At 42.8% G+C, this 27,334-nt stretch overlaps 1 protein-coding gene across 5 annotated transcripts in view; it reads right to left on the reverse strand.

The window, feature by feature from the left end:
* Nucleotides 1–3,331: 3,331 nt before the first annotated feature.
* LOC124116616 overlaps nucleotides 3,332–27,334 on the reverse strand; it is a 72,119-nt gene continuing 48,116 nt past the window's right edge. For all 5 annotated transcript variants that reach the window (XM_048401398.1, XM_048401396.1, XM_048401399.1 and 2 more), the window contains 16 exons: nucleotides 27,190–27,320; nucleotides 26,178–26,265; nucleotides 25,735–25,811; nucleotides 24,874–24,910; nucleotides 24,471–24,568; nucleotides 23,694–23,822; nucleotides 21,711–21,856; nucleotides 19,776–19,911; nucleotides 16,089–16,235; nucleotides 15,013–15,112; nucleotides 11,726–11,799; nucleotides 10,446–10,580; nucleotides 9,931–10,044; nucleotides 9,522–9,676; nucleotides 7,956–8,091; nucleotides 3,332–3,938 (listed from right to left, as the gene is read on the reverse strand). In XM_048401398.1, the coding sequence (XP_048257355.1) occupies nucleotides 3,858–3,938; nucleotides 7,956–8,091; nucleotides 9,522–9,676; nucleotides 9,931–10,044; nucleotides 10,446–10,580; nucleotides 11,726–11,799; nucleotides 15,013–15,112; nucleotides 16,089–16,235; nucleotides 19,776–19,911; nucleotides 21,711–21,856; nucleotides 23,694–23,822; nucleotides 24,471–24,568; nucleotides 24,874–24,910; nucleotides 25,735–25,811; nucleotides 26,178–26,265; nucleotides 27,190–27,320 (1,784 nt within the window). In that variant the 3' untranslated portion in view covers nucleotides 3,332–3,857. The remainder of the gene's footprint in view (nucleotides 3,939–7,955; nucleotides 8,092–9,521; nucleotides 9,677–9,930; nucleotides 10,045–10,445; nucleotides 10,581–11,725; nucleotides 11,800–15,012; nucleotides 15,113–16,088; nucleotides 16,236–19,775; nucleotides 19,912–21,710; nucleotides 21,857–23,693; nucleotides 23,823–24,470; nucleotides 24,569–24,873; nucleotides 24,911–25,734; nucleotides 25,812–26,177; nucleotides 26,266–27,189; nucleotides 27,321–27,334) is intronic.

Below are 27,334 nucleotides of genomic sequence, written 5' to 3' on the forward strand. Positions count from 1 at the left end.
TTAGAACTGTACATGTGTTCGATATAGGAACATTATCTGATGTTTTTGGCGACGATTTTAACGTCCGGTACGTTAATCCGGGCTGCTTTCATGACGACGAACGCTCAGTGAAGATACATCGTTAGCACATAAATGATAACGTTTATAAAACAGACCCGTGAAGATCCGGGGTAGAATAGGTCTTCAGTAACCCATGCTTGTCGTAGGAGGCAACTATGCTTTTCGTAGGAGGCGACTAACGGGTTGGGATGGTCATGCTCGCTTGGATGATGCATGTCATCGTATCCTAACTGCCTGGATCGATAATCATGATATCAATCACTGGATTGTCTGGTCCAGACTCGATTATTTACAGACCGCCGTCATATAGCTCTGGCGTTACACAACAAACAAACAAATATGTATTAAACAAATTGGGAACATGATCGGTATTTAACCCGCAATAATCATATTTAATAACGCTCTACCGTCCTATTTGACATAAAGGGGCGGTCGGGTAGCCTAGTGGTTAAAGCGTTCGATCGCCACGCCGAAGACCCGGGTTCGATTCCCGACATGGGTACAATGTGTGAAGCCCATTTCTGATGTCCCCTGTCGTGAAATTGCTGGAATATTGCTAAAAGCGGCCGAAAACCATACTCACTCACTCACTCACTCACTCACTCACTATTTGACTTAAATAAAACAACCCACTAAATATCATGTCGTGGTGGCACGTGGTCCTCTGCACAGCGCACAGGTCACAAATCAGGTGAAGTTAAGCAACGTCGGTCTCGGAGAGTAGTTGGGTGGGTGACCACGTTAAGCAGCTTGACTCCTGAGAGTTTCTAGGGCTTCGGGCCTGCCCCACACTGAAGCACGTGTACCACATGTGTTGTTCACCCAGCAGTGAGTGGGTACCCGGTAGGATGAGATGGTAACCTTCTAGCGTCTTATATGCAGCTTTGGGTTGTATACTCCCAAGGAAGCTGAGAATGAAAATTGCTCACTGCTGCACTGACCGGGGTATAATGTAGCGCTTTGAGCATGAACTGCTACATTATAAGTGCACATTATTATTACCGTATTCGACGTAATAAGCGCCCCGCTCTATTAAGCGCCCACGGCGATATTTGCTAATATATTGGCACGTGAACAATCCCAATTAGCACACCTTCCGATTGATCAATGTAAACAAGACGTATTCATTCGCGTATAATACGCACTCCTGTGTTATATGCACCATTAATTATGGGCAATTAAATTCTGGAAAAAATATATCTGCCGCACATAAACATTTCAGGCTGTCAGCATAAACCACGAAATTTATCTTTCAACTAAAAATAATATTTGAATAAGAGCCCCCTATTTCTAATTTTGAGACAGCCTGGGCGCTTATTACGTCGAATACGGTATGTCCAAATTTTGTCAAGGGCACAGAAGATACACTTATTTAAATGTGATAATTTCATTTGTAGAACAAACAATTTAACATTTGAGGCACTTTTTATTTGCGTTAAGAAGAAGCAGAACTAATATCAAATATATATCAATACTGGAATCATTTTGCATTTATATAATCCCCTGGATGCGGGTTCCTTTTGGTGCAGACAGATTATGAAGTGGTGCGCGAGAATTGCGCTTTTCCGGCATTGTATCTAATTTTAGCTTTGCAATTATACGGGGAAGTAGAATATAGAATTATCATGATGTTATATTATTTTCAACTATAAGGCTGGTTTACTAACTATTGTCCAAGATTATATTTTGCGCATTGGGTATTGTAAGAACGTTTTCCATAGTAACCTAGAGAATGGGTCGTTGTGTGTGGTTTTGTGCCGGTCATGGCGTTTTGTTGGACGAAACCATAAACCATTTCTGTTGAATTTACCAAATATTCTATGCAGGTATAATATCCTCGTACGTCCTATCAATAATTTCAGGTAATGCATGCAACGGATAGGCGCAAGTGTCTCGCAATATTGTAGAAAATAATACTCATTTTGCTGTGTTTACGTCTTCAAACGAGTATGGTTTTCAGAGCACACTTGTTCGTTTTCAACTTAATATATTTCGCTTTTTGTTTGACTACTTCTATTTTGACATAGACTGTTATGAGAAAAATGCATAAGGAATTCAGGGATGTTTGTATAGTTTCATTTCCGGCATACGCGAAACACGATGGCGTTAAAAAATACGACAGCGTTCGGTTCTAGGCGTTAAAAAGTACTTCAGCGTGCGGTTCTTCTAATGTTCTAAAACAGAAAACAAGTGTAGGCTTCATGATAATCGTCAATAAAACACAAATACAGTAAACTACGGTTATAACGAACTCGAAGTGACCACTACCTTCAGTTTGTTATAACCGTAGATCGTTATAAGCATATATACAGCATAACTATAGCAAATAGTCGGGACAATAAAATCAGTTCGTTATATCCGTCAGTTCGTTATAAGCGTGTTCGTTATAAACGTACTTTACTGTACCAGATATGTTAGTAAGTGAATTCGGAGAGTAGTTATTCAGTAACTACTTTTCGAAACATACACGAAACAACGATGACAATGGCGAATCAGAAAATGTAAAAAAATAGCAATACTTAAGCAATACATGTGACTACTGTTTAGAAGTCGTATACTGTACAAAAAAATCAGGGTATTGACACTCTTACTCGAAGAATCATGCCAGACTATAGATCCCACAACCCTCGTTCTTCCCGCAACCGATTACCAATTATAATAGGAGGGCGTGATTTGATTAACGTGGAGGCTCTTCATGATAGGACTGTATTGTGCACTTTTGAACACATTTATTTGTTTGATGATTCTCTTGTGAAACATGTTTTGACACAGAGGTAGGGACCAGAATATGTGGAGGGCGTCATGGAAAATGATATATACAAAATTCTTTGGAATAGGCCCATGAGAGCTATCCAGGCCAACAAACCTGATTTTGTGCTTTTTGATAAATCCAATGAAATCATTTATATCATTGAACTTTCTGTCCTTTATGTGATTGACAAGATTCAGTAAAACATGCGAACCCCCGTTTCGAAATGTCACGCTTGCATCCCAAGTGCCAAGTTGTCAGACTCTCCATTGTTCTCGGTGCCTTAGGTTTGGTACCTCCCAATCTGTTGACTGACATTGGGAGAGTACCCGGGATTGCTGCCAGGAATACAACCCGTCTGACAAATTTGGTAATGCAGAAGGCTGCAGTGTTGGGGAGTCTTCACATTCTCCGAAAATGTATCGGTGAGTTTGACTAGGCAGCGCTTCCTGGGAGAAGTCCCATTCGCTGTCTGGGCTGCGTGTAGAGGGGGCAAGGGCCCTGAGCTGATGATGAGCCTAACCAGCCTGATTGTGCCAGGATCACCCAAACCCTCTTTGCTGCATTTATTTATTTTTATCTGTATAATAATGATAATAATCATAAGAAAAGAGAAGAAAAAAATAAATCAAAAGAAATATATATGCAACCATGCAGTAAGATGGCTTCAATAAGGTTCATGCGAATGGCAAGGGAAAACCGTTACATATTGCAGTTGTATGTAATTATAATGGGCACGCACATCGTGGAACGAGGTGCAAATAATTTACGCGGATGTTGGTGTAGAACCACCTGAGCATGTAACATTAAAAACACACAGTACATGAAGACTACGGGTAAAACTATAGCAAACTATCAAACACATGGAACAACGGATTGGATAAAATTTTGAACCACCTTTGTGATTTCTTATGCTTCCAAACCCTGACAATGCTATGTGTACAAGAAACATGTTTCATCTAAAAAATATATATTTGTATGTATTTTTTGGTAATTCCTTGACGTGGCTCGACCAGCGTTGAGGAAATCGAGGCTGACGTGTCCCTCTCTAACCCTGGAAGTTCTCATACACTGTGTTGGAAGTCTTCTGATATTCTTTTACCAACTTGTAGCAGAACTGGTACTGTGCCTGCATGTAGAGATATGTACATATTATATTAGCTACACATTTTTCTCCCTGCATGACTGACTGACTGTCACGTACTCACATAGGAAGTCAGGAAGCTGGGTCTGACTGTCTGAAAGATTCTGATTGTCACGTACTCACATAGGAAGTAAGGAAGCTGTCTGTCTGTTTGCAGCAATCTGACTGTCACGTACTCACATAGGAAGTCAGGAAGCTGTCTGTCTGTTTGCAGCAATCTGACTGTCACGTACTCACATAGGAAGTAAGGAAGCTGTCTGTCTGTTTGCAGCAATCTGACTGTCACGTACTCACATAGGAAGTCAGGAAGCTGTCTGTCTGTTTGCAGCAATCTGACTGTCACGTACTCACATAGGAAGTCAGGAAGCTGTCTGTCTGTTTGCAGCAATCTGACTGTCACGTACTCACATAGGAAGTCAGGAAGCTGTCTGTCTGTTTGCAGCAATCTGACTGTCACGTACTCATATAGGAAGTAAGGAAGCTGTCTGTCTGTTTGCAGCAATCTGACTGTCACGTACTCACATAGGAAGTCAGGAAGCTGTCTGTCTGTTTGCAGCAATCTGACTGTCACGTACTCACATAGGAAGTCAGGAAGCTGTCTGTCTGTTTGCAGCAATCTGACTGTCACGTACTCACATAGGAAGTAAGGAAGCTGTCTGTCTGTTTGCAGCAATCTGACTGTCACGTACTCACATAGGAAGTAAGGAAGCTGTCTGTCTGTTTGCAGCAATCTGACTGTCACGTACTCACATAGGAAGTCAGGAAGCTGTCTGTCTGTTTGCAGCAATCTGACTGTCACGTACTCACATAGGAAGTAAGGAAGCTGTCTGTCTGTTTGCAGCAATCTGACTGTCACGTACTCACATAGGAAGTCAGGAAGCTGTCTGTCTGTTTGCAGCAATCTGACTGTCACGTACTCACATAGGAAGTCAGGAAGCTGTCTGTCTGTTTGCAGCAATCTGACTGTCACGTACTCACATAGGAAGTCAGGAAGCTGTCTGTCTGTTTGCAGCAATCTGACTGTCACGTACTCATATAGGAAGTAAGGAAGCTGTCTGTCTGTTTGCAGCAATCTGACTGTCACGTACTCACATAGGAAGTCAGGAAGCTGTCTGTCTGTTTGCAGCAATCTGACTGTCACGTACTCACATAGGAAGTCAGGAAGCTGTCTGTCTGTTTGCAGCAATCTGACTGTCACGTACTCACATAGGAAGTAAGGAAGCTGTCTGTCTGTTTGCAGCAATCTGACTGTCACGTACTCACATAGGAAGTAAGGAAGCTGTCTGTCTGTTTGCAGCAATCTGACTGTCACGTACTCACATAGGAAGTAAGGAAGCTGTCTGTCTGTTTGCAGCAATCTGACTGTCACGTACTCACATAGGAAGTAAGGAAGCTGTCTGTCTGTTTGCAGCAATCTGACTGTCACGTACTCACATAGGAAGTAAGGAAGCTGTCTGTCTGTTTGCAGCAATCTGACTGTCACGTACTCACATAGGAAGTAAGGAAGCTGTCTGTCTGTTTGCAGCAATCTGACTGTCACATACTCACATAGGAAGTAAGGAAGCTGTCTGTCTGTTTGCAGCAATCTGACTGTCACGTACTCACATAGGAAGTCAGGAAGCTGTCTGTCTGTTTGCAGCAATCTGACTGTCACGTACTCACATAGGAAGTAAGGAAGCTGTCTGTCTGTTTGCAGCAATCTGACTGTCACGTACTCACATAGGAAGTCAGGAAGCTGTCTGTCTGTTTGCAGCAATCTGACTGTCACGTACTCATATAGGAAGTAAGGAAGCTGTCTGTCTGTTTGCAGCAATCTGACTGTCACGTACTCACATAGGAAGTCAGGAAGCTGTCTGTCTGTTTGCAGCAATCTGACTGTCACGTACTCACATAGGAAGTAAGGAAGCTGTCTGTCTGTTTGCAGCAATCTGACTGTCACGTACTCACATAGGAAGTAAGGAAGCTGTCTGTCTGTTTGCAGCAATCTGACTGTCACGTACTCACATAGGAAGTAAGGAAGCTGTCTGTCTGTTTGCAGCAATCTGACTGTCACGTACTCATATAGGAAGTAAGGAAGCTGTCTGTCTGTTTGCAGCAATCTGACTGTCACGTACTCACATGGGAAGTAAGGAAGCTGTCTGTCTGTTTGCAGCAATCTGACTGTCACGTACTCACATAGGAAGTAAGGAAGCTGTCTGTCTGTTTGCAGCAATCTGACTGTCACGTACTCACATAGGATGTAAGGAAGCTGTCTGTCTGTTTGCAGCAATCTGACTGTCACGTACTCATATAGGAAGTAAGGAAGCTGTCTGTCTGTTTGCAGCAATCTGACTGTCACGTACTCACATAGGACGTCAGGAAGCTGTCTGTCTGTTTGCAGCAATCTGACTGTCACGTACTCACATAGGAAGTAAGGAAGCTGTCCTTCTGTTTGCAGCAATCTGACTGTCACATACTCACATAGGAAGTAAGGAAGCTGTCTGTCTGTTTGCAGCAATCTGACTGTCACGTACTCACATAGGAAGTAAGGAAGCTGTCTGTCTGTTTGCAGCAATCTGATTGTCACATACTCACATAGGAAGTAAGGAAGCTGTCTGTCTGTTTGCAGCAATCTGACTGTCACGTACTCACATAGGAAGTCAGGAAGCTGTCTGTCTGTTTGCAGCAATCTGACTGTCACGTACTCACATAGGAAGTCAGGAAGCTGTCTGTCTGTTTGCAGCAATCTGACTGTCACGTACTCACATAGGAAGTAAGGAAGCTGTCTGTCTGTTTGCAGCAATCTGACTGTCACGTACTCATATAGGAAGTAAGGAAGCTGTCTGTCTGTTTGCAGCAATCTGACTGTCACGTACTCATATAGGAAGTAAGGAAGCTGTCTGTCTGTTTGCAGCAATCTGACTGTCACGTACTCACATAGGAAGTAAGGAAGCTGTCTGTCTGTTTGCAGCAATCTGATTGTCACGTACTCACATAGGAAGTAAGGAAGCTGTCTGTCTGTTTGCAGCAATCTGACTGTCACGTACTCACATAGGAAGTCAGGAAGCTGTCTGTCTGTTTGCAGCAATCTGACTGTCACGTACTCACATAGGAAGTAAGGAAGCTGTCTGTCTGTTTGCAGCAATCTGACTGTCACATACTCACATAGGAAGTAAGGAAGCTGTCTGTCTGTTTGCAGCAATCTGACTGTCACGTACTCAAATAGGAAGTAAGGAAGCTGTCTGTCTGTTTGCAACAATCTGATTGTCACGTACTCACATAGGAAGTAAGGAAGCTGTCTGTCAGTTTGTAGCAATCTGACTGTCACGTACTCACATAGGAAGTCAGGAAGCTGTCTGTCTGTTTGCAGCAATCTGACTGTCACGTACTCATATAGGAAGTAAGGAAGCTGTCTGTCTGTTTGTAGCAATCTGACTGTCACGTACTCACATAGAAAGTAAGGAAGCTGTCTGTCTGTTTGCAGCAATCTGACTGTCACGTACTCACATAGGAAGTAAGGAAGCTGTCTGTCTGTTTGCAGCAATCTGACTGTCACGTACTCACATAGGAAGTCAGGAAGCTGTCTTTCGTTTGCAGCAATCTGACTGTCACGTACTCACATAGGAAGTCAGGAAGCTGTCTGTCTGTTTGCAGCAATCTGACTGTCACGTACTCACATAGGAAGTAAGGAAGCTGTCTGTCTGTTTGCAGCAATCTGACTGTCACGTACTCACATAGGAAGTAAGGAAGCTGTCTGTCTGTTTGCAGCAATCTGATTGTCACGTACTCACATAGGAAGTAAGGAAGCTGTCTGTCTGTTTGCAGCAATCTGATTGTCACGTACTCACATAGGAAGTAAGGAAGCTGTCTGTCAGTTTGTAGCAATCCGACTGTCACGTATTCACATAGGAAGTCAGGAAACTGGGTCTGACTGTCTGAAAGATTCTAATTGTCACGTACGTACATAGGAAGTCAGGAAGCTCGGTCTGACTGTCTGCAATATTCTGATTATCATGTACTCACATAGGAAATCAGGAAGCTGGGTCTGACTGTCTGCAACAATCTGACTGTCAGAAACACGTCAATCTCCTGGTCTTGTTTCAGTCGTTGGATGATGTTCAGCACAGCACACACCAGTCCACACTTACTGGCACCATCCCTAGAACACGAGGCAACAACAATAGCCAGTGTTGTCTTCTCTTCTACACCCGATAATCTTACAGAAGCATCACACACAAACAACGCCTTAACAACAAACTACATTCATTTGGCATACTATATTATACTCTGCAAAAAAAACCTAAAACGCAAAAGTGATTTTCGATGTTTTTCGTATATATCAAATAATCAACAGATTGTGATCGATTGTTCAATACTTGCACACATCATTCTCATTGACCCATGTTCCATATGGCACACATTGATCAGTAGATTTTCATGGTGAAGGTAATCTGTTCTCAATATCTTGTAGGGCAACCATTAGAGTCCAAAAGTGAGTGGCATCGTCGTCCCATGGAAGCAATCAAATCCCGAACTGTGGCCTGGGGAATGTTCACACACTCTGCAGTGCTTGTGCCAACTGTCGGGGTTCTGTGGTTGTTGCTGACGTGCTCGGTGTCGTTGAACCTGTGCACCCATAAATGTTCAATTGAGTTTAAATCTTGAGACCTTGAAGGTCATGGCAGGACCAGGATGTGATTCCACAAATAGGCTTGCCCTGTGAGGTCAGGCGTTGTCTTGCATAATGGAAAGGACGTGTAGCCGAAAAATATCATCCTTGTAACGTTGTGGCGTGAAATAACCTTGAAGTCAGTTCTACCAGTGTAGGAGATTGCTGCCCACATCATCACACTACCACCGCCAAATCTGTCCACTTCCTGTATGCAGTTTCGGGCATAACGTTCCCCGTGCCGCCTGTAAATACGTCGTCCCCCAATCGCACGGCGAAGCATAAAACGTGACTCGTTACTAAACCAAACTTGTCTCCATCGCAGTTGTGGCCATACTCTGTGACCTTAACACCACTGACGTCGCCGACGCTGCAGGTCCGTCAAAATGGCCCCTCTAACTGGTCGTCTAGGGCAAATACCTTCGACGCATAAACGGTTTCTCACTGTCCGGGCTTTATATCCTGGGCTGGAATCGCCGTAGTTGTAGAGGTCGCCGTGGTGGTTCATTCACGTAAGTGACGTAGCCGTTTGAATCAGTCCTGTGTTCTAGTAGTGAGGTCACGTGTTTTCCCATGCGTCACGTCTTGTTACGATGCTTGGTGCTACGTTAAAGATTGAGATGGCATGAAAAAAATGAAAACCCAACGTTTTTATAGACCAACAAGTGATGTTGCACGTGCATGTCATGTTGGTGTGTTTCGGCGCCAGGCTCTCACGTGGTAGTGTTTCTTCGATTTTTCCGTCCGTTCACCAAATTACTGCAGTACCTCATTTTTCCACACAAAAGTTTGCATGGATATCGGCAACACGATTTTACTACTATTGCGTGTGTTTTTTGCAGAGTATGTTTGCAAATTTAACTCAAAATACTTTCGATGGATTGTTAAAAATAAAATGGATGGTGACGGACTTAACCTACATGCACATGACGGCGATGTTGTCGGAGGTGTTCCGGGCGTCAAGGTCGTTGATGAAGCCCAGGAACTGTGACGTATTTGTAGGCGTGTCCACTCCCTCTGCCCAGTCAGTCACAAACAGCAAGGTGACATCCTTTTTGGTGCTCTCATCAGCGTTCTGGGGGACCAAAAACATATATGAAAATAAAGTTCAATTCTTTCATTGAGTTGTGAAACGGGTTGTTCGACATGCAGTGCAGATGAAGAGAGTACCATGCCAAGGCACCGGGAATAACATCTACAATGTACAATGTATCTGTGGCTGTGTCAATGTGGCTGTATGTATATGTGTGTACTATTGGTTTCCCTGCGTCTTGTTCCACCTCGTCATTACAACAGTAGCGATAAGGCCCAGGAAAATATATTGCGTACCTTTAACCAGACTTTCAACACTATAGCCTCGTCCTTTGAATCCGTCTTCGTGACAAGAAATGGTCCACACTCCAAAACCTCATCTGTTTTAGGCCAAAATAAGGCTGCGTCTACCTGGTAGTGGATACAAAAACAGTCATGCTATGTGTTCAGAAAGGCTACAAGTAGATATGTTACCAAAAGGGATAGTACCGAGACACAGATTAATACCCCCTCCCCGTGTCTCTGCCAAAACGACTGAACTGTGTCACTTCTTCTCCCGATTCTGTCAAAACCGCCTCAACTAACATTGAGTAGAAGTGTGCTTACTAACTGGACACCTGAGTTAACATGCATGAGTTAGGAGTTAAATACTATCAAGAATATCTCATTAAGTTATCTTATTTACATTTTTCGGAATTCCCGAAAAAGAAATTAGAATAAAAACGAGAACGTAATGTTCTTTCGCTTCACAGTTGTGAAGGCCAAAGCAGTCAGCAGGCACCGACACGACCACGGGCTTCCAACTGAATTACCTGAGATGAACATTCCTCTGAGACGAGAGACACGATGGTCTGCACATCGTGGTCCAACACCATCCTCCAGAAGTCCACCACAGTCCAGGGCAGAGGCAGCTGTGTGGCCAGGAGGCTTTTCTGACGGGTCTCCGTCTACACACAGTCATTGAGATACGTGTTGGAGTAAGGAGACGTTGAAATACGTGTTGGAATAAAAAGAGGTTTAAATACGTGTTGGAGTGAGGGGACGTTGAAATACGTGTTGGAGTAAAGAGGCGTTGAAAAACATATTGGAATAAGGGGACGTTGAGATGATTATTGGTGTAAGGGGACGTTTAAATACGTGTTGGAGTAAGGGGGACGTTAAAATACGAGTTGGAGTAAGGAGACATTTAATACGTGTTGGTGTAAGGAGACGTTGAAATACGAGTTGGAGTAAGGGGACGTTGAAATACGAGTTGGAGTAAAGAGATGTTGAAAAACGTGTTGGAGTAAGGGGACGTTGAGATACGTGTTGGAGTAAGGAGACGCTGAAATACGAGTTGGAGTAAGGAGACGTGTAATACGTGTTGGATTAAGAGGACGTTGAAATACGAGTTGGAGGGAGACGCTGAAATACGAGTTGGAGTAAGGAGACGTTGAAAAACGTGTTGGAGTGAGGAGACGTTGAGATACCTGTTGGAGTAAGAGGACTTTGAAATACGAGTTGGAGTAAGGAGAAGTTGAAATACGAGTTGGAGTAAAGAGATGTTGCAATACGTGTTGGAGTAAGGGGACGTTTGATACGTGTTGGAGTAAGGAGACGTTTAATACGTGTTGGAGTAAGAGGACGTTGGAATACGAATTGGAGTAAGGATACGTTAAAATACGAGTTGGTATGAGGAGACGTTAAAATATGAGAAAGGAGACGCTGAAACAAGTGTTGGACTAAGGAGACGTTGAAATAAGAGTTGGAGTAAGGAGACGTTGAAATACGTTTTTGAGTAAGGGGGCGTTGAAGTATGTGATACAGAGAATGGGATTAGAGTAAGAAGGCTTTGGTATAGTGCTATAGTGAGAAGGCAATGATCATTGCGATATAGTTGGGAAGGTTTAGGACGTGTTTGAAGTCTTGGAGACAGACACACTTTTGTATAGGACGTATTGGGAGACATTGTCCCGCTTGTTTAAGAACGGAAACATCAAGTCACGTTGTAGGGTAACAAAATGACATCTTAATCATATCAAACTTCAATCATACAGATTCATTTTGCCCTCCAGGATTTCAACTGAATCTTTAACAATAGCATCGTACTTACAGGGACAAATACTGCGTTGATGTAATCGTTACTTTCGGCAACTGGCAGACTTAGAATTGGCCGGCATTTATCAGCTGAAAGAACAGTTAAACGGTAACAGATTGGGGAATTTCAGAAACATATTTCGTAGTTTTGCCAACATGAAATAATGTAATCACCGTCCTCAGGTACTGAAAACAAGACAATATTATGGGGAGTAAAATTGAGTATCAGAGGCACAGGAGCTCACCTCTATTTAGCGAAATAAAAAAACGCGAGTGGCGGGGATGGTCTCAACCAGCTACCCTTGTACACCTAACACCTCAACACATGGATATGATATGACACAAATATTACTGATCAGATTGATGTTTTATAAAATTATCAGTAGTGAAACCATGTGTTTTACTATGTTTCTATCAGCACATTACACATTTATAATTTGAACAGTTAATACATGTTAAATGCATCCAAAATATAGCGATTGAATCATAAAAAAAGCCTTCAATAGACTGCAAGTTAATAAAATAGATTTTAACATGCAGTCTATTATAGAAAACGTTAAAAACTGCATAAGTGAAGTAATGTAAGCATATGTTGTTATATTTTAGTATATGTTATACTAAGTTTAAGGCAATACAAGGCAGTTCAATACATTATGTCTGATAATTTACTTTTTGCATTCTACTGTCTGAATCAGTCTAAACGACTGGACACCTCGTCTAAGAGGTCACCCGTTAATTTAAAAGTTTTTGGGGTCCTTAGTTCTTCGTGTGCTCATAGTAGTGGCCTTGACCTTGAAAGCTGTTAATAATTTGACAGAAAGATGAGTTTGACATATATCGGGGTGACTAGAAGTCAGAAGATTAAATAGTATAGTCACCATTGAAATTGTGTATTACAATGAAGCTACACACCTTAATTAAGTTGACAAGTCAAATCCATGTCAAGTGGAATACATTTAATACTACTATATAGATAATATGAGATGTACTACAGATACAATTGGCTCTCTTAGTGTTGCTCCACAACTTCACTGAGAAGAAAGTCTAGTGAATTATTAACTTAATGAGTAACAGGCCAATAGGTTCGTAAATAGCGAATTTACTATCCTGCCTGGTAGATTGCACGGGGCAGCTGTAGAGAGAAGGTGTATTCTATGGAGATGGGAATATCCGAGTAACTCTCCATTCCTTAAAAGTAATGGAGCCGACATCCCTGGCCAAAGAGTAACATGGCTATTTCCTATTTTGACAAGTGAGTCTGCATCTGATATTACAAAGTTCCTTTACTTTATAACACTTGCACGTGTTTAGGTGACACTGTTTCTTGCTCTTGGTGCAGTCACAGTGGAATTCACTTGTCCGCCAGAAGCTGTAGCCTTGAGAGCTTGACGAAGTGTAATGGGACTTTCTGTGTTTAACGTCATTCAAGAGTCGCTGTGGACAGAGGTCAAACTGATTCCTCAAATACTTTGTGCTCAGATTCCCAGGTTTCACTGTACTTCTGCACATGTCATGCTCGTCCCGATCTACAATAACTACAAGTATGATTCTTGGGTCCCCTCTACCCCTATCAACCATGGGAAATGGGAACAACAACATTATCCCGACCTGGTAATGGTTGGCAGGTGACAGGAGGTAATGGTTCGTCGGTGGATGAAGGTGGCTCACTGGTGACAACCAATGCTGGTTGTGGTAACTGATGAAGTGCCAGAAGAACGTCTTCAGACTGAACCTTTTCAAGAAATTCAGGTGGAAGGCTGGAAGATGTTAAGCCAGCTTTCGGGTCCTCTGTTGGTCTCCCAACATGGCTTTGCAGGGGGTTCGGTTGATGCCAGCGTGATGCCCACAGTTTTTTCTATTGCTGAACAAATTTGAGCCCAATTGTCCAGTCCTGGGTGTTGTTGTCAGTCATCTAAGCCTCAGAATGCTTTTATGTCACCATTTGGTCTTCCAACAGAGCCCAGGCTTTTGGGATGTCTGGGCTTGATATGGACAATGATGAACTGAAGCCACAACTGTCCGAGCTGTGTCTGTGATTACTGATTGGTGGCATAGAAGACTAGGCGATAATCTGGTGACTTTCTCTTCTTGAAAAGCTTCTCCACGTCTTCTCCACGTCTTCACACTGAAGTACTTTCATTCTTCTTATGGATGTAGTGAGGTGAGGTGAAATGGGGTGTAACGTCGCGTCCAAGACTATTGCACTTATATAGCGACGTGCATGTACGTGTATGTGTTTGTGTTTGTGTGGCTGCTTGTACTAGTCCGGACTGATGCCGATTTATAGTGCTAGCTCACTGAGATACCATGCCGCAGTTTAACATGAATACCTCACTCAGACACAGTATACTGACTCCCAGCCGACCAGTCCTTGTTTTAGCCCCTTAATGCCGAGCGCCAGACAGGGTAACAACAATTAAAGTACCATCTTTGAACGTCTTTTGGTATGACGCGGCCGGGGATCGAACCCCGGACCTTCCGCTCTCCGGGCGGACGCTCTACCACTAGACCACGGAGGCGGTTTATGGATGTAGTACTGGTGACATGACTTTGTAGTGGAAAGTTCTTTGGGAATGAGATAATACATATTGATCAATGCCCTTTGAATTCTATCTTTGCAAATGTAGAAATGAAGTGATGGGTATGGTGTAGCTGTCACTTATATTGTGAAATTGTATGTTAAATTGAAATTATCATACTAACACTTTTTGAAACACGTACTTATCAACAGTGAACTCATCGAAACACTGACAGCTGTCACAAAGTGACATCACATTAATTGCTGCAATTGCAATTAGCTGAGATAATTGTTCAGAGTTCATGAAAGCTATGGTTCTGATTACACAAACTTCCCTTCACTACAAGCCACTATCGGCACATTAACGGATTTAGCGTACGACTCACAATATCTGTTTTCGATAACATATTGTTTGTGACAACACGTGAAAATCCGAGTTAGAATAGATCTTCAGCAGCCTGTGATTACTGTAAAATGTGACTATGCTTGTCGTAAGAGGCGACTAACGGGAGTCGGGGGTCATTCTCGCTGACTGGGTTGATGCATGTCATCGTTTCCCATCGTCGCTCCGACCTTACGTCACAATAAGATTCGAATGACGTCAACAATGCCGTCATTATGACGGAAACAATACACGTGACGTGATATGACCCTAGGGCACATATGATTTTTATGAAATCCGATAGGTTTGCCCTCGTAAGTAAAACATAGAACTATGTAAGACATTTCTCATCATATTTCATCATATGTCTGTTTGACACATACTATGGAAGGATAAATGGTACCTGGAAGAATGTTCTGGCTTCGGTTTTTCCGCGTGTTTTCTGACAAAAGAGCCCCCTCGGTTGCAGGGGCGCTTAATTCTTCATTCAGTTCATGGAGTTTCTGAAATAATATAAGCATGATGAAGTAGAATGTATATAAGTTCTCTTCGTAACGAAAAATTATCATTATTCGTCCACAAATTTCATTATCCTGGTGGTTCGCCCCGATTATGTTTCTAGGTTTGTCAGCACCATACCCATGCTCGTGGGTTTCATCGAAGTGGTAAACGTCTGAGACCTGCATCACTTCGGGCTTTCCTCCCACATTAAGCTGACACGCCGTGATATAGCTGGAATACTGTTAAAAGCGGCGTTAAACCCAACTCACTCACTCACTCACATTATCCTGGTACCTTCTCGACATACAAACCCCATCAAAATCGGCTAACAATTTAAATCAACACACTGACTGCCTTGGTCTGCGAGCAGGCCACACGATGAATCTAGTGTCACAAACTATGTGTTTGTTTGTTGTTTAACGCCGATCTCGGCAATATTCCAGTTAGATGACGGCGGTCTGTAAACAATCGAGTCCTAACCAGACAATCCAGTGATTGATGTCATGAGCATCGATCCACGCAATCGGGATACGATGGCATACATCAACCAAGTCAGCGAGCCTGACCACCCGATCCCGTTAGTCGCCTCTTACGACAAGCCTGGGGTGCTGAAGACCTATTCTAAATCGGATCTTCACGGGTCCCATATAATACTGCTAATATATTCTACCCACACCCCTCCCCTTAACAGACTTTTGATGTGGATTTAAAAAATTCTTACCTTGAGGGAGGCACGTAAGCATAGTAAATTTTCAGTAGGCATGGGTTGCTGAAGATCTATTCTAACCCGGATCTTCACGGGTTGTTAGAAACAATATTTAATCGAAAACGGTTGTTGGAAGCTAAGAAGTCGAAATGTTGAATTCGTTAATGTGCCGATAGTGGCTTGTAGTGAAGAGAAGTAAATCATAATCCCTCCCTGTAGAACATATTGTCAATGTCGGCGAAGGGCAGTGTTTTTCAAAGGCCATGCCTTACCTCCCATTCTCTTTTCAAGATGGCTTCCTCTGATGCCGAAGCAAGGTTCTCGGTGCTGAACCGTCTGTTAAACATGGCGGGCGTCATTTGTGTCATGTCGCTGTGTAGCGCCTCCAGCACCACCTGGTGGATAAACAGGTACTGCTCCTGGGGAATAAGTAGACTTTGAGAGATGGGAATATCTCATTGATGAAGATGTATTCAGGGAAACTGAGATGATATAATGATATTGTCATACAGCTTCTTTGATGTTTATATGTTGAGAAATATAAGGTAACATTAAAATCATCAAAGGAAAACATTCCTGTCTTGTACAGTTGGCGCACTGACATTGCACAAAAAACTAATATTGTAGGGTTAAGGGTCAAAGGTGGACCTGTCTGTCCTAAATCTCATTAAAATCAGATCTTACTTACTCTAAACAAAGATCTGAGGACATCCAATGACGGGTCACCTTTTGCGAACGTTGACCGACCAGAGGGATGACTGACAAGAAGTCGACATTAGCCAATCAAAAGGCAGCTTTCTGGTGCTTTATGGCACTAGTTTCAAAATGGCGACTATGCTTCAAAACATTTTGACAAATTCTCGATTCAAAATTTAAAAACTGAACAAAAGAACATTCTGGAATGGCTAATAGATTTATGGTATCAGTTATAACTGCAGGGTAACTGTCGTTTGGAATACCCCCTGTTAAAATGTTGAGGTTGCATGATTAGAAAACATTCCGACTGTCACCTTCCCGATCTGGTAAGCGACGCTCTGATTCGTTAGATGAAAGGTCATTCTGACGTGACCCGTAATGGGATGTCCTCAGGTCTTTGTTTAGGGGTATCGAGAACTAAGATATGATTTTAATGAGATTGATCTGTCCTTCGTGACGGTGTCCTACATTCAGGATTGATTGCTAATTGACGCCTAAAGCGACATGCCACCTATAATGCATGTCCTGTCTTTGCTTCGTTAGATGTTAAATGAACAGAACTGTCAATCAAGTTAAAGTCAACTAATGCATGTTTATGCAAATGAAATGGTATATCATTATTTGCATATTTTATCCACAACATTATGTATAAAACTGTATGCTTGTAAAGAAGACACGGTCGGGGCGGAACTCGATTCCGCACTCTGGGCACACGGCCCCGGAACGTACGGTCACATTCTTGGTCAATGTCTACCAATGTCCGTTGAATATCTATAGGCTCTTGGTCAGTGTCTACCAATGTCCGTTGAATATCTATAGGCTCTTGGTCAGTGTCTACCAATGTCCGTTGAATATATATAGGCTCTTGGTCAGTGTCTACCAATGTCCGTTGAATATCTATAGGCTCTTGGTCAATGTCTACCAATGTCCGTTGAATATAGGCTCTTGGTCAATGTCAACCTGTGTCCTCTTAATATAGGCTCTTGGTCAGTGTCTACCAATGTCCGTTGAATATCTATAGGCTCTTGGTCAATGTCTACCAATGACCGTTGAATATGGGCTCTTGGGCAATGTCAACCAGTGTCCTCTTAATATAGGCTCTTGGTCAGTGTCTACCATTGTCCGTTGAATATCTATAGGCTCTTGGTCAATGTCTACCAATGACCGTTGAATATGGGCTCTTGGGCAATGTCAACCAGTGTCCTCTTAATATAGGCTCTTGGTCAGTGTCTACCAATGTCCGTTGAATATCTATGGGCTCTTGGTCAATGTCTACCAATGACCGTTGAATATGGGCTCTTGGGCAATGTCAACCAGTGTCCTCTTAATATAGGCTCTTGGTCAGTGTCTACCAATGTCCGTTGAATATCTATAGGCTCTTGGTCAATGTCTACCAATGACCGTTGAATATGGGCTCTTGGGCAATGTCAACCAGTGTCCTCTTCATATAGGCTCTTGGTCAATGTCTACAAATGTCCGTTGAATATCTACAGGCTCTTGGTCAGTGTCTACCAATGTCCGTTTAATATGGGCTCTTGGTCAATGTCAACCAGTGTCCTCTTAATATAGGCTCTTGGTCAGTGTCTACCAATTTCCGTTGAATATAGGCTCCTGGTCAATGTCAACCATTCCGTTGAATATCTACAGGTTCTTGGTCAGTGTCTACCAATGACCGTTGAATATAGGCTCTTTGTCAATGCCAACCAGTTTCCTCTTAATATCGGCTCTTGGTCAATGTCTACCAATGACCGTTGAATATGGGCTCTTGGGCAATGTCAACCAGTGTCCTCTTAATATAGGCTCTTGGTCAGTGTCTACCAATGTCCGTTGAATATCTATAGGCTCTTGGTCAATGTCTACCAATGACCGTTAAATATGGGCTCTTGGGCAATGTCAACCAGTGTCCTCTTAATATAGGCTCTTGGTCAGTGTCTACCAATGACCGTTGAATATAGGCTCCTGGTCAATGTCAACCAATGTCCTCTTAATATAGGCTCTTGGTCAGTGTCTGCCCATGTCCGTTGAATATCTACAGGTTCTTGGTCAATGTCTAGGCTCTTGGTCAATGTGTCAATGTCAACCAGTGTCCTCTTAATAAAGGCTCTTGGTCAGTGTCTACCAATGTCTACCAATGTCCGTTGAATATCTACATGCTCTTGGTCAATGTCTAGGCTCTTGGTCAATGTGTCAATGTCAACCAGTGTCCTCTTAATAAAGGCTCTTGGTCAGTGTCTACCAATGTCCGTTGAATATCTACAGGTTCTTGGTCAATGTCTAGGCTCTTGGTCAATGTGTCAATGTCAACCAGTGTCCTCTTAATAAAGGCTCTTGGTCAGTGTCTACCAATGTCTACCAATGTCCGTTGAATATCTACATGCTCTTGGTCAATGTCTACCAATGACTGTTGAATATGGGCTCTTGGTCAAAGTCAACCAGTGTCCTCTTAATATAGGCTCTTGGTCAGTGTCTACCAATGACCGTTGAATATGGGCTCCTGGTCAATGTCAACCAGTGTCCTCTTAATATAGGCTCTTGGTCAGTGTCTACCAATGTGCGTTGAATATCTACATGCTCTTGGTCAATGTCTACCAATGACCGTTAAATATTTATTCTTGGTCAATGTCTACCAATGTCCGTTGAATATGGGCTCTTGGTCAATGTCTATCAATGGCCGTGGAATATGGGCTCTTGGTCAATGTCAACCAGTGTCCGCTGAATATAGGCTCTTGGTTAATGTCTACCAATGTCCGTTGAATATAGGCTCTTGGTTAATGTCTACCAATGTCCGTTGAATATAGGCTCTTGGTTAATGTCTACCAATGTCCGTTAAATATAGGCTCTTTCACCACTGAGGCTTAAGACATATATTTGATCCTCTAGCGTGTGCTGGTGGTGGCTGGGACTAACCATTAAGTAACACTTTGTACAGAAAAGCTCAGAAATGTCCTGCCATAGTATGTATCATAATATAAATGAGCCGACAGGTGTTTCGTGAAATTGAGTCTCCGAAAGTTTGGTTATGTCGAGGTACGTCAACGTGAAAGAATGAATGTATCAAACATCCATGGAACGTCTGCCTTGACATTGAATTTCAGGAACGTGTGTTTTTAAGAGTGTTAATCATATCCATCACGAATGTTACTTTTCTTGCACTCATTGACATTTGATCTATATGTGGCTCGGGACAATATTAACCCTTTGACTGTCTAACAATAATACTGAGTATCAGCAATAACAACGGACAAACGGTTTCTCTGTCTGACCTTTGTCTGCACCATGCTGACCCGGTCAGCTCTCATCTTGAGGACGAAGTCATGGACGTCCACCACTCCTTCCTGCAGAGCCCGCTCCATCAGCGCGTCCAGTCCAATGAACGTCCCTGTCCGCCCAACTCCAGCACTGGAAATAAACACATTTCTCAGGGCGACTGTGTACATGTACTGGTGACGGGTTCCTCACGTGACTACCACAGAGTGAGTAAGTAAAATGTACACTGCTTTTAGCAGCATTATATAAAGAACGATTTTGCCACAGAACAATACAACGTCCTCTGTAAACGTTATCTCAGGCGGAATGTGGCGAAGGGTCAGTATCGGGTATGACCACCATTAGCAGTAACACAAACTTTCCCTAGTTGGCGATACAGGAAGGTGGAGGGAGGCGTATTGGGTGTCGTTCTAGGGCTGTCGTAGCTAGACCAACGTCACCAGTTTGTTTGGAAGTTGTTAAACGACGTGTCATTTCATCACACACATGCCCGATTGGCGACAGATATGGAGAACAGCAGGCCAAAGGAGTGTGGGAATGTTCTATTGTTCAATGAAGTCCGTGACCCCACGTCACACGTGAGGGCGTGTAGTGTCCCCCTGAAATACGATGTGACGTCCAAGAATCTACAGGACGTGAGATCGGAGGGACGGAAAAGTCGGACTCATCGGACGGGATACCAAGCCAAGGATGCTGTGGGCCGTCAAAGTTGCAGTCCGAACCCGATGTTCACATGTCAACCAGACGTTGCCGACGTGACGTTACTCATGCTTGTCCTGAACGTTGTCGGTCCCTGGTGTTCCAAGTCTGTTGGTATCGACCACCAGAGTGACTGCATGTTGTTCCATTAAACACAAAAAGCGCCAAGCAACAACGTTTTCGGTTTCAAGCATTCCCATTGCTCACAACAACCCATTTTCAGAAGGGCTTGGCATGACGTTACGAAGTGTGTTCGTCATCAAAGTTGCTTTTAACAGTTGCAACACATCGATGGTTTACTGTAATGTTTGAACTGACCCGGTCCCACGTTCAATGTTTCACGAATTGTTTACTCAGGGGATTTTATGCACGTGCAATTTCAGGGGCATCAGGGTAATTATGACAAAGTGTTAGTAATTATCATGCACTTTTCTGAAAATCCATGGTTATTTTAATTTTAATGTGATTTATTCATGGCGCACAATGATGTATAGGAAATAACACGTCAACACCAGGGATCGACGTGTCTTGAGCATCTGCCGAAACAGAATTCATTGGGCCTAAAAGGTAAAATACCGTATTCGACGTAATAAGCGCCCTGCTCTAATAAGCGATATTTGCTAATATATTGGTTAGTGAACAATCTCAATTTGCACCCCTTCCAATTGATTAATGTACACAAGACATATTTATTTGTGTATAATACGCACTCGTATGTTATATGCACCCTTAATTGTGGGCAACTGAATTCTGGAAAAATATATCTGTCGTATATAAACATTTCAGGCTGTCAGCATAAACCACAAAATTTACGATCTTTCAACTCAAAATAATAATCTAATTAGAGCCCCCTATTTCTACTTTTGAGAGCGTCCTGGGCGCTTATTACGTCGAATACGGTAGTGGTAAAAGTATATGAAAGGATCACTGAAAAACTGAAATGGCACCAGGTGTTCGCGATAGGGTAAGCGTGGCCTGTTCTACAGAAAGTACCCTCCACTCACACAATTTGCGTAAAAAGATCAAAGGGATGACACAGCTTCACTTACTGCACCATTTTGGGAATTAAATCTATGTCTTGGACTTGGCAAACTTAACCAACATGCTTTCACATCGTCCCTGTTACCTGTTCAGAATGATGCTTTCTTCACAAAAACCTACAACACACACTGATCATTCTTCTTGTTTTGAATAGGTTACTATAAAAGGAAGTTCTAGGTTAATTTGTCAACCTGCAGTGAACGACGACGGGAGCCTGGCTGTCAACCGTCATTGACCGGAACACCTTCCAGAACCGCACGAGCTGAGGGCTTGATGGGACGTCATGGTCCGGCCACGTGACATAGTGCAGTTGCATCACGCGACGGCGTTCGTTCAGCTGTTGCGGAATACATATTCATAGAACATATTCATAGTGTCTTTCTAAATAGTTCAGTATGATAAATATACACTTGGGGATGGATGGGTAAATATATTGTAATGGACTTTTAAGATTAGTGAATTTATTTAGAAACGTACATGTAGTGTGTGTGTGTGTGTGTGTGTGTGTGTGTGTGTGTGTGTGTGTGTGTGTGTGTGTGTGTGTGTGTGTGGTGTGTGGTGTGTGGTGGGGTGTGTGTGTGTGTGTGTGTGTGTGGTGGTGGTGGTGATGGTTGGAGATCTGGGTGGGCTGCACGTCGTATTGCAGTACTGATGCCGGTTTCTGGACAAACCTACTCAGACACTATGTGACTCCGTGATGACCAGTGCTTGTTTTATCTCCTTATTGTAAAGAGATCTGCCTAGGAATTCCTTCAGAAAATTCATTGTTTATTGTTAGTGATGGTGTCTAGAAATAATATCTTTATACCTCAAAATTGTTTTCTGGTTTTCTTAATGTCATACTGTAGATTTACAGTGTGAAAGAGTGTTAATGATGTTTTCGCCGCTTTAAGCAATAGTACAGCCTCATGGCTGTGTCCGGCTGAATGGCTGCTCCCGTCCATAATCATGTTGGGTATGGAACCTTTTTTGATGGGTTAAGATTGAATGTCTCAGTGTAATTATAATCTGGGCCAGACAAACCAGTGCTCGAAAACCCTTTTTGTTAAGACAATACATAGCCAGATCACTCATTGTAACCATCCTGGTAGGCTCTATTGACAAGCATGGGGTACAGGGGATCTGGGCCCTGTTCCACAAAGTGATCTTAGCGCTAAGACGATGGTAAATCCCATACTTTAACACTGACTTAGGACAATCATGTCACTAAGATCGCTTTATGGAACAAGCCCCTAGTCTACAGGGTTATGGGTAATGTATAAGATAATACACTGCCAGGTCACACACTTTAACCATCCTGGTAGGCTCTATTGACAAGCTTGGGGTACAGGGGACAGGGTCTATATGGGTAGTGTATAAGATGATACACTGCCAGGTCACACACTGTAACCATCCTGGTAGGCTCTATTGACAAGCTTGGGGTACAGGGGACACGGTCTATAGGGGTCAAGTATAAGATGATAGACAGCCAGGTCACACACTGTAACCATCCTGGTAGGGTCTCGTGGCAAGCATGAGGTACAGGGGACACGGTCTATAGGGGTAATGTATAAGATGATAGACAGCCAGGTCACACACTGTAACCATCCTGGTAGGCTCCATTGACAAGCATGAGGTACAGGGGACACGATCTATAGGGGTAATGTATAAGATGATACACAGCAAGGTCACACACTGTAACCATCCTGGTAGGCTCCATTGACAAGCATGAGGTACAGGGGACACGATCTATAGGGGTAATGTATAAGATGATACACTGCCAGATCACTCATTGTAACCATCCTGGTAGGCTCTATTGACAAGCATGGGGTACAGGGGATCGGGGCCCTGTTCCACAAAGTGATCTTAGCGCTAAGACGATGGTAAATCCCATACTTTAACACTGACTTACGACAATCATGTCACTAAGATCGCTTTATGGAACAAGCCCCTAGTCTACAGGGTTATGGGTAATGTATAAGATAATACACTGCCAGGTCACACACTTTAACCATCCTGGTAGGCTCTATTGACAAGCTTGGGGTACAGGGGACACGGTCTATAGGGGTAAGGTATAAGATGATACACAGCCAGGTCATACGTTGTAACCATCCTGGTAGACTCTATTGACAAGCATGGGGTACAGGGGACACGATCTATAGGGGTAATGTATCAGATATTGTGGTGGTGAGAACCTTCTTGTGCTGGAGGATCATCTGTCTGATGCAGTAGTCCGGTCTCTCAACGACCCCGTCGTTTGTGATGGTCAGGTCTGCCAGCTGCAGTGGATTGTTCCTCTCCGGCCAGTATTTCTCACATTTCACCTGCAACACACAAATATACACAGATATTCACAGCAATAAACATATACACTGACATCCACTGCAACACAAACACATACAAAATCTTTCACAGCAACACACATATACACAGATATTCACAGCAACACACACATACACTGACATCCACTGCAACACAAACACATACAAAATCTTTCACAGCAACACACATATACACAGATATTCACAGCAAGAAACACATACACTGACATCCACTGCAACACAAACACATACACTAATATTCACAGCAACACATACACATATACACTGACATCCACTGCAACACAAACACATACACTGATATTCACAGCAACACACACATACACCGACATTCACAGCAACACACACATATACACCGACATTCACAGCAACACAAACACATACACCGACATTCACAGCAACACACACATATACACCGACATACACAGCAACACAAACACATACACTGACATTCACAGCAACACAAACACACACACCGACATTCACAGCAACAGAAACACATACACCGACATTCTTAAAAGAAACATAAATCTTCTTTGTCGGAACAAATATTTAATATTTAATTTAATCGTGTATGACATTTACGGATGAGGAGAAAGTGACAACATTTAGATGTTTGAGCTGCAGCATCACCTTTATCCCCTCCTTGAGTCTGGTGAGCATGACGACGATGTTGGTCTCCTCCTGCCACACCATCCTCCAGAAGTCGCCCACAGTCTTCGGCGTTGGACCTTACGAACACAATAACAATGTTATTTTCAATAATGGTATAGCAACTTCTAGCAAAATATTCTTATCGTTCCATTATGGAGAAAACGTTCTAAGAAAATGCCATGACGTCACAGAACCGGCCGGCGTCGTGATTTGCGTTTAGGTTGGCTTTTAGATAAATTTTATGATGATAGAATATATTTTCCAGATTATGAGGCTAGTTGATGAGATGAACTCGATAGTTGAACAAAGCAGAGAAATATATATAGGATAATGATTATACTACAGAGCCATTGTTAATAGGCCAGGTGGGGTTAACCCTTACCTTGAGTTGCAATAAAAGCCTTCTTCCTCTTGTAGGTCTGTGTACAATTATACATACATTAGGCATCATTGAATCGCCCTTTACTTTCCACCCCCTCAATGACACTCATAATGAGAAACATTAATATTATTATCATTATTATTATTATTATAATTATTATTATTATTATTATTATTATCATTATTATTATTATTATAATATCACTCTTCATGTTCAGGTTATTATGATCAATGGGAAGATATAACACACAAGGTAAACAACGTGTGAACATATTAACTCAATATATGTACTCGGTATTCATCTGATGAAAAGGCAAGTAGAATCCCTAAAAGTTGCTTTGAGAGAATAGAGAAGTTGTTATTCATAAAAAGTGTCATGTCTTCACGTTCTTCCCATTTCTAAATGCCTATCACATATCAAAGGTATATTGATTAATACCTCAGTCTCAATAGTTCTTGTTTAAATCCAGGGGCACGGGTGGCCCAGTCGTCTAAGGCGCCACGATTCACTGTGCAGAGTTGCGTCCCTTGGGCACGCCAGAAACCTATGATTGTGGGTTCGAATCCCGGTTCGCCCCGATCGTGTTTCTAGGTTTGTCAGCACCAATCCCGTGCTCGTTGGTTTCACCGAAGTGGTAAACGTCTGATACCTGCATCACTTGGGGCTTTCCTCCCACATTAAGCTGACACGCCGTGATATAACTAGATTACTGTTAAAAGCGGCGTTAAACCCAACTCACTCACTTGTTTAAATCCAGATCTTATCAGCTGTATGTCAAAAGCACACACTAGCTCAGTTATTCCTTATTACGCCGGACAGAAATATGTAAGTATGCAAGCATAAATAAAAAGGGAGACATACGTTGATGTAGTTGGCGTTGATGTAGTCGGAGTTCTTGTCCCCAGGGATCTTCTGCAGGACAACGCGGGAGTGGTCATCTGTAAGAGATCATGTGACCAACTGTGTGACCAGTTAAACTTTTACGCCTCAGAGGCCCTCATACTCGTGATATGCTACGACGTTCTTTCAGAATAAGCGTTGAATGAATAAAAATGCAGTTATTTTACCAATGACGCAATATATACTTGATAATACTTTATGCATTCCTGTTTTAGTGTTCACATTACTTTTAAGCCTCGGCCTGTGACATCCAACGGAGCAGACTGGTTGGGAAGGATTACTTAGCACACAGGTCTATGAAATAGCGTTTATTCGATTAGTATTTTTAATGTCAATATTCATTTCCGTGATACTTTGCAATATATACTGTTCAAAGTTGATAGCATTTAAACCAGAGTTCGTACAAGGATACATGGCTTTGAATCTGTTCTTGGCCATGTGTTCCTGGCTGATGGCGGCGGTGTGAGGATGAAGAAGACCCCGGGGCACTCTCTGGAAGTGAAACATACGTCCTGGGAAGTTGCATCACATTATATGAAACATAAACAGCTGTGCAATAGAACATGTTTCACGGGTGTCACCTGTACATGTGATGCAGTAACCGGAGTATGTACTAAATGCATTGATATTCATCAATGTTTGAGATTTCTCAGTTTAGGCACAAACATGACTGTCGCGTGACGGATGCCACATACAGATACCGCCATTACAGTAAGGAACTGATCCATGTACTTCTATAACCATCAATTCATTATTTATCATAGGTGCAGCCAAAAACGTGTTACATACTTTTTTAATATCTGTTCACACCTCTGTTGCCCTAGTGTATATTTTGAAGCAACGTAAACGTCAGACTTTATCAAAAGAGGAATATAAACGCCGGTATTAAGCATTAGAAGATAACATAAAAGTACAGCATTGCATTCCCTAGACATCAGAAGAAAATAGACGTAAGTAGTTCGAGTCGATAAGAGGTGAGGTGAAATTGGGTTTAACGTCGCGTCCAAGATTATTGCACTTATAAAGCGATGTGCATGCACGTGTGTGTGTGTGTGTGTGTGTGTGTGTGTGTGTGTGTGTGTGTGTGTACGTGTGTGTCTGCTTGTACTAGTCCGGACTGATGCCGATTTATAGTGCTAGCTCACTGAGATACCATGCCGCAGTTTAACATGAATACCCCACTCAGACACAGTATACTGACTCCGAGCCGACCAGTCCTTGTTTTAGCCCCTTAATGCCGAGCGCCAGACAGGGTAACAACAAGTACCATATTTTAACGTCTTTTGGTATAACGCGTCCGGGGATCGAACCCCCGACCTTCCGCTCTTCAGGCGGACGCTCTACCACAAGACCACGGAGGCGGTCGAGTCGATAAGAACAAAGACGTCCGAGGCACAATATCGTGAAGTAACGTACCCCATACTCCGACACAAACTTGTCCTCTCTCTTGGCGATGTATTCTCGAAGCTTAGCTACCTTGACCGTGGTCACTTCCACATTGGCGTAAATGCCGTCATCATCATTCTCGTCCAACACGCCTTCTTCACCTTAAAGATAACAG

The sequence above is a fragment of the Haliotis rufescens genome, unplaced genomic scaffold (assembly GCF_023055435.1).
Source record: "Haliotis rufescens isolate VD_foot unplaced genomic scaffold, xgHalRufe1.0.p SCAF_22, whole genome shotgun sequence".
NCBI classification, from domain to species: Eukaryota; Metazoa; Mollusca; class Gastropoda; order Lepetellida; family Haliotidae; genus Haliotis; species Haliotis rufescens.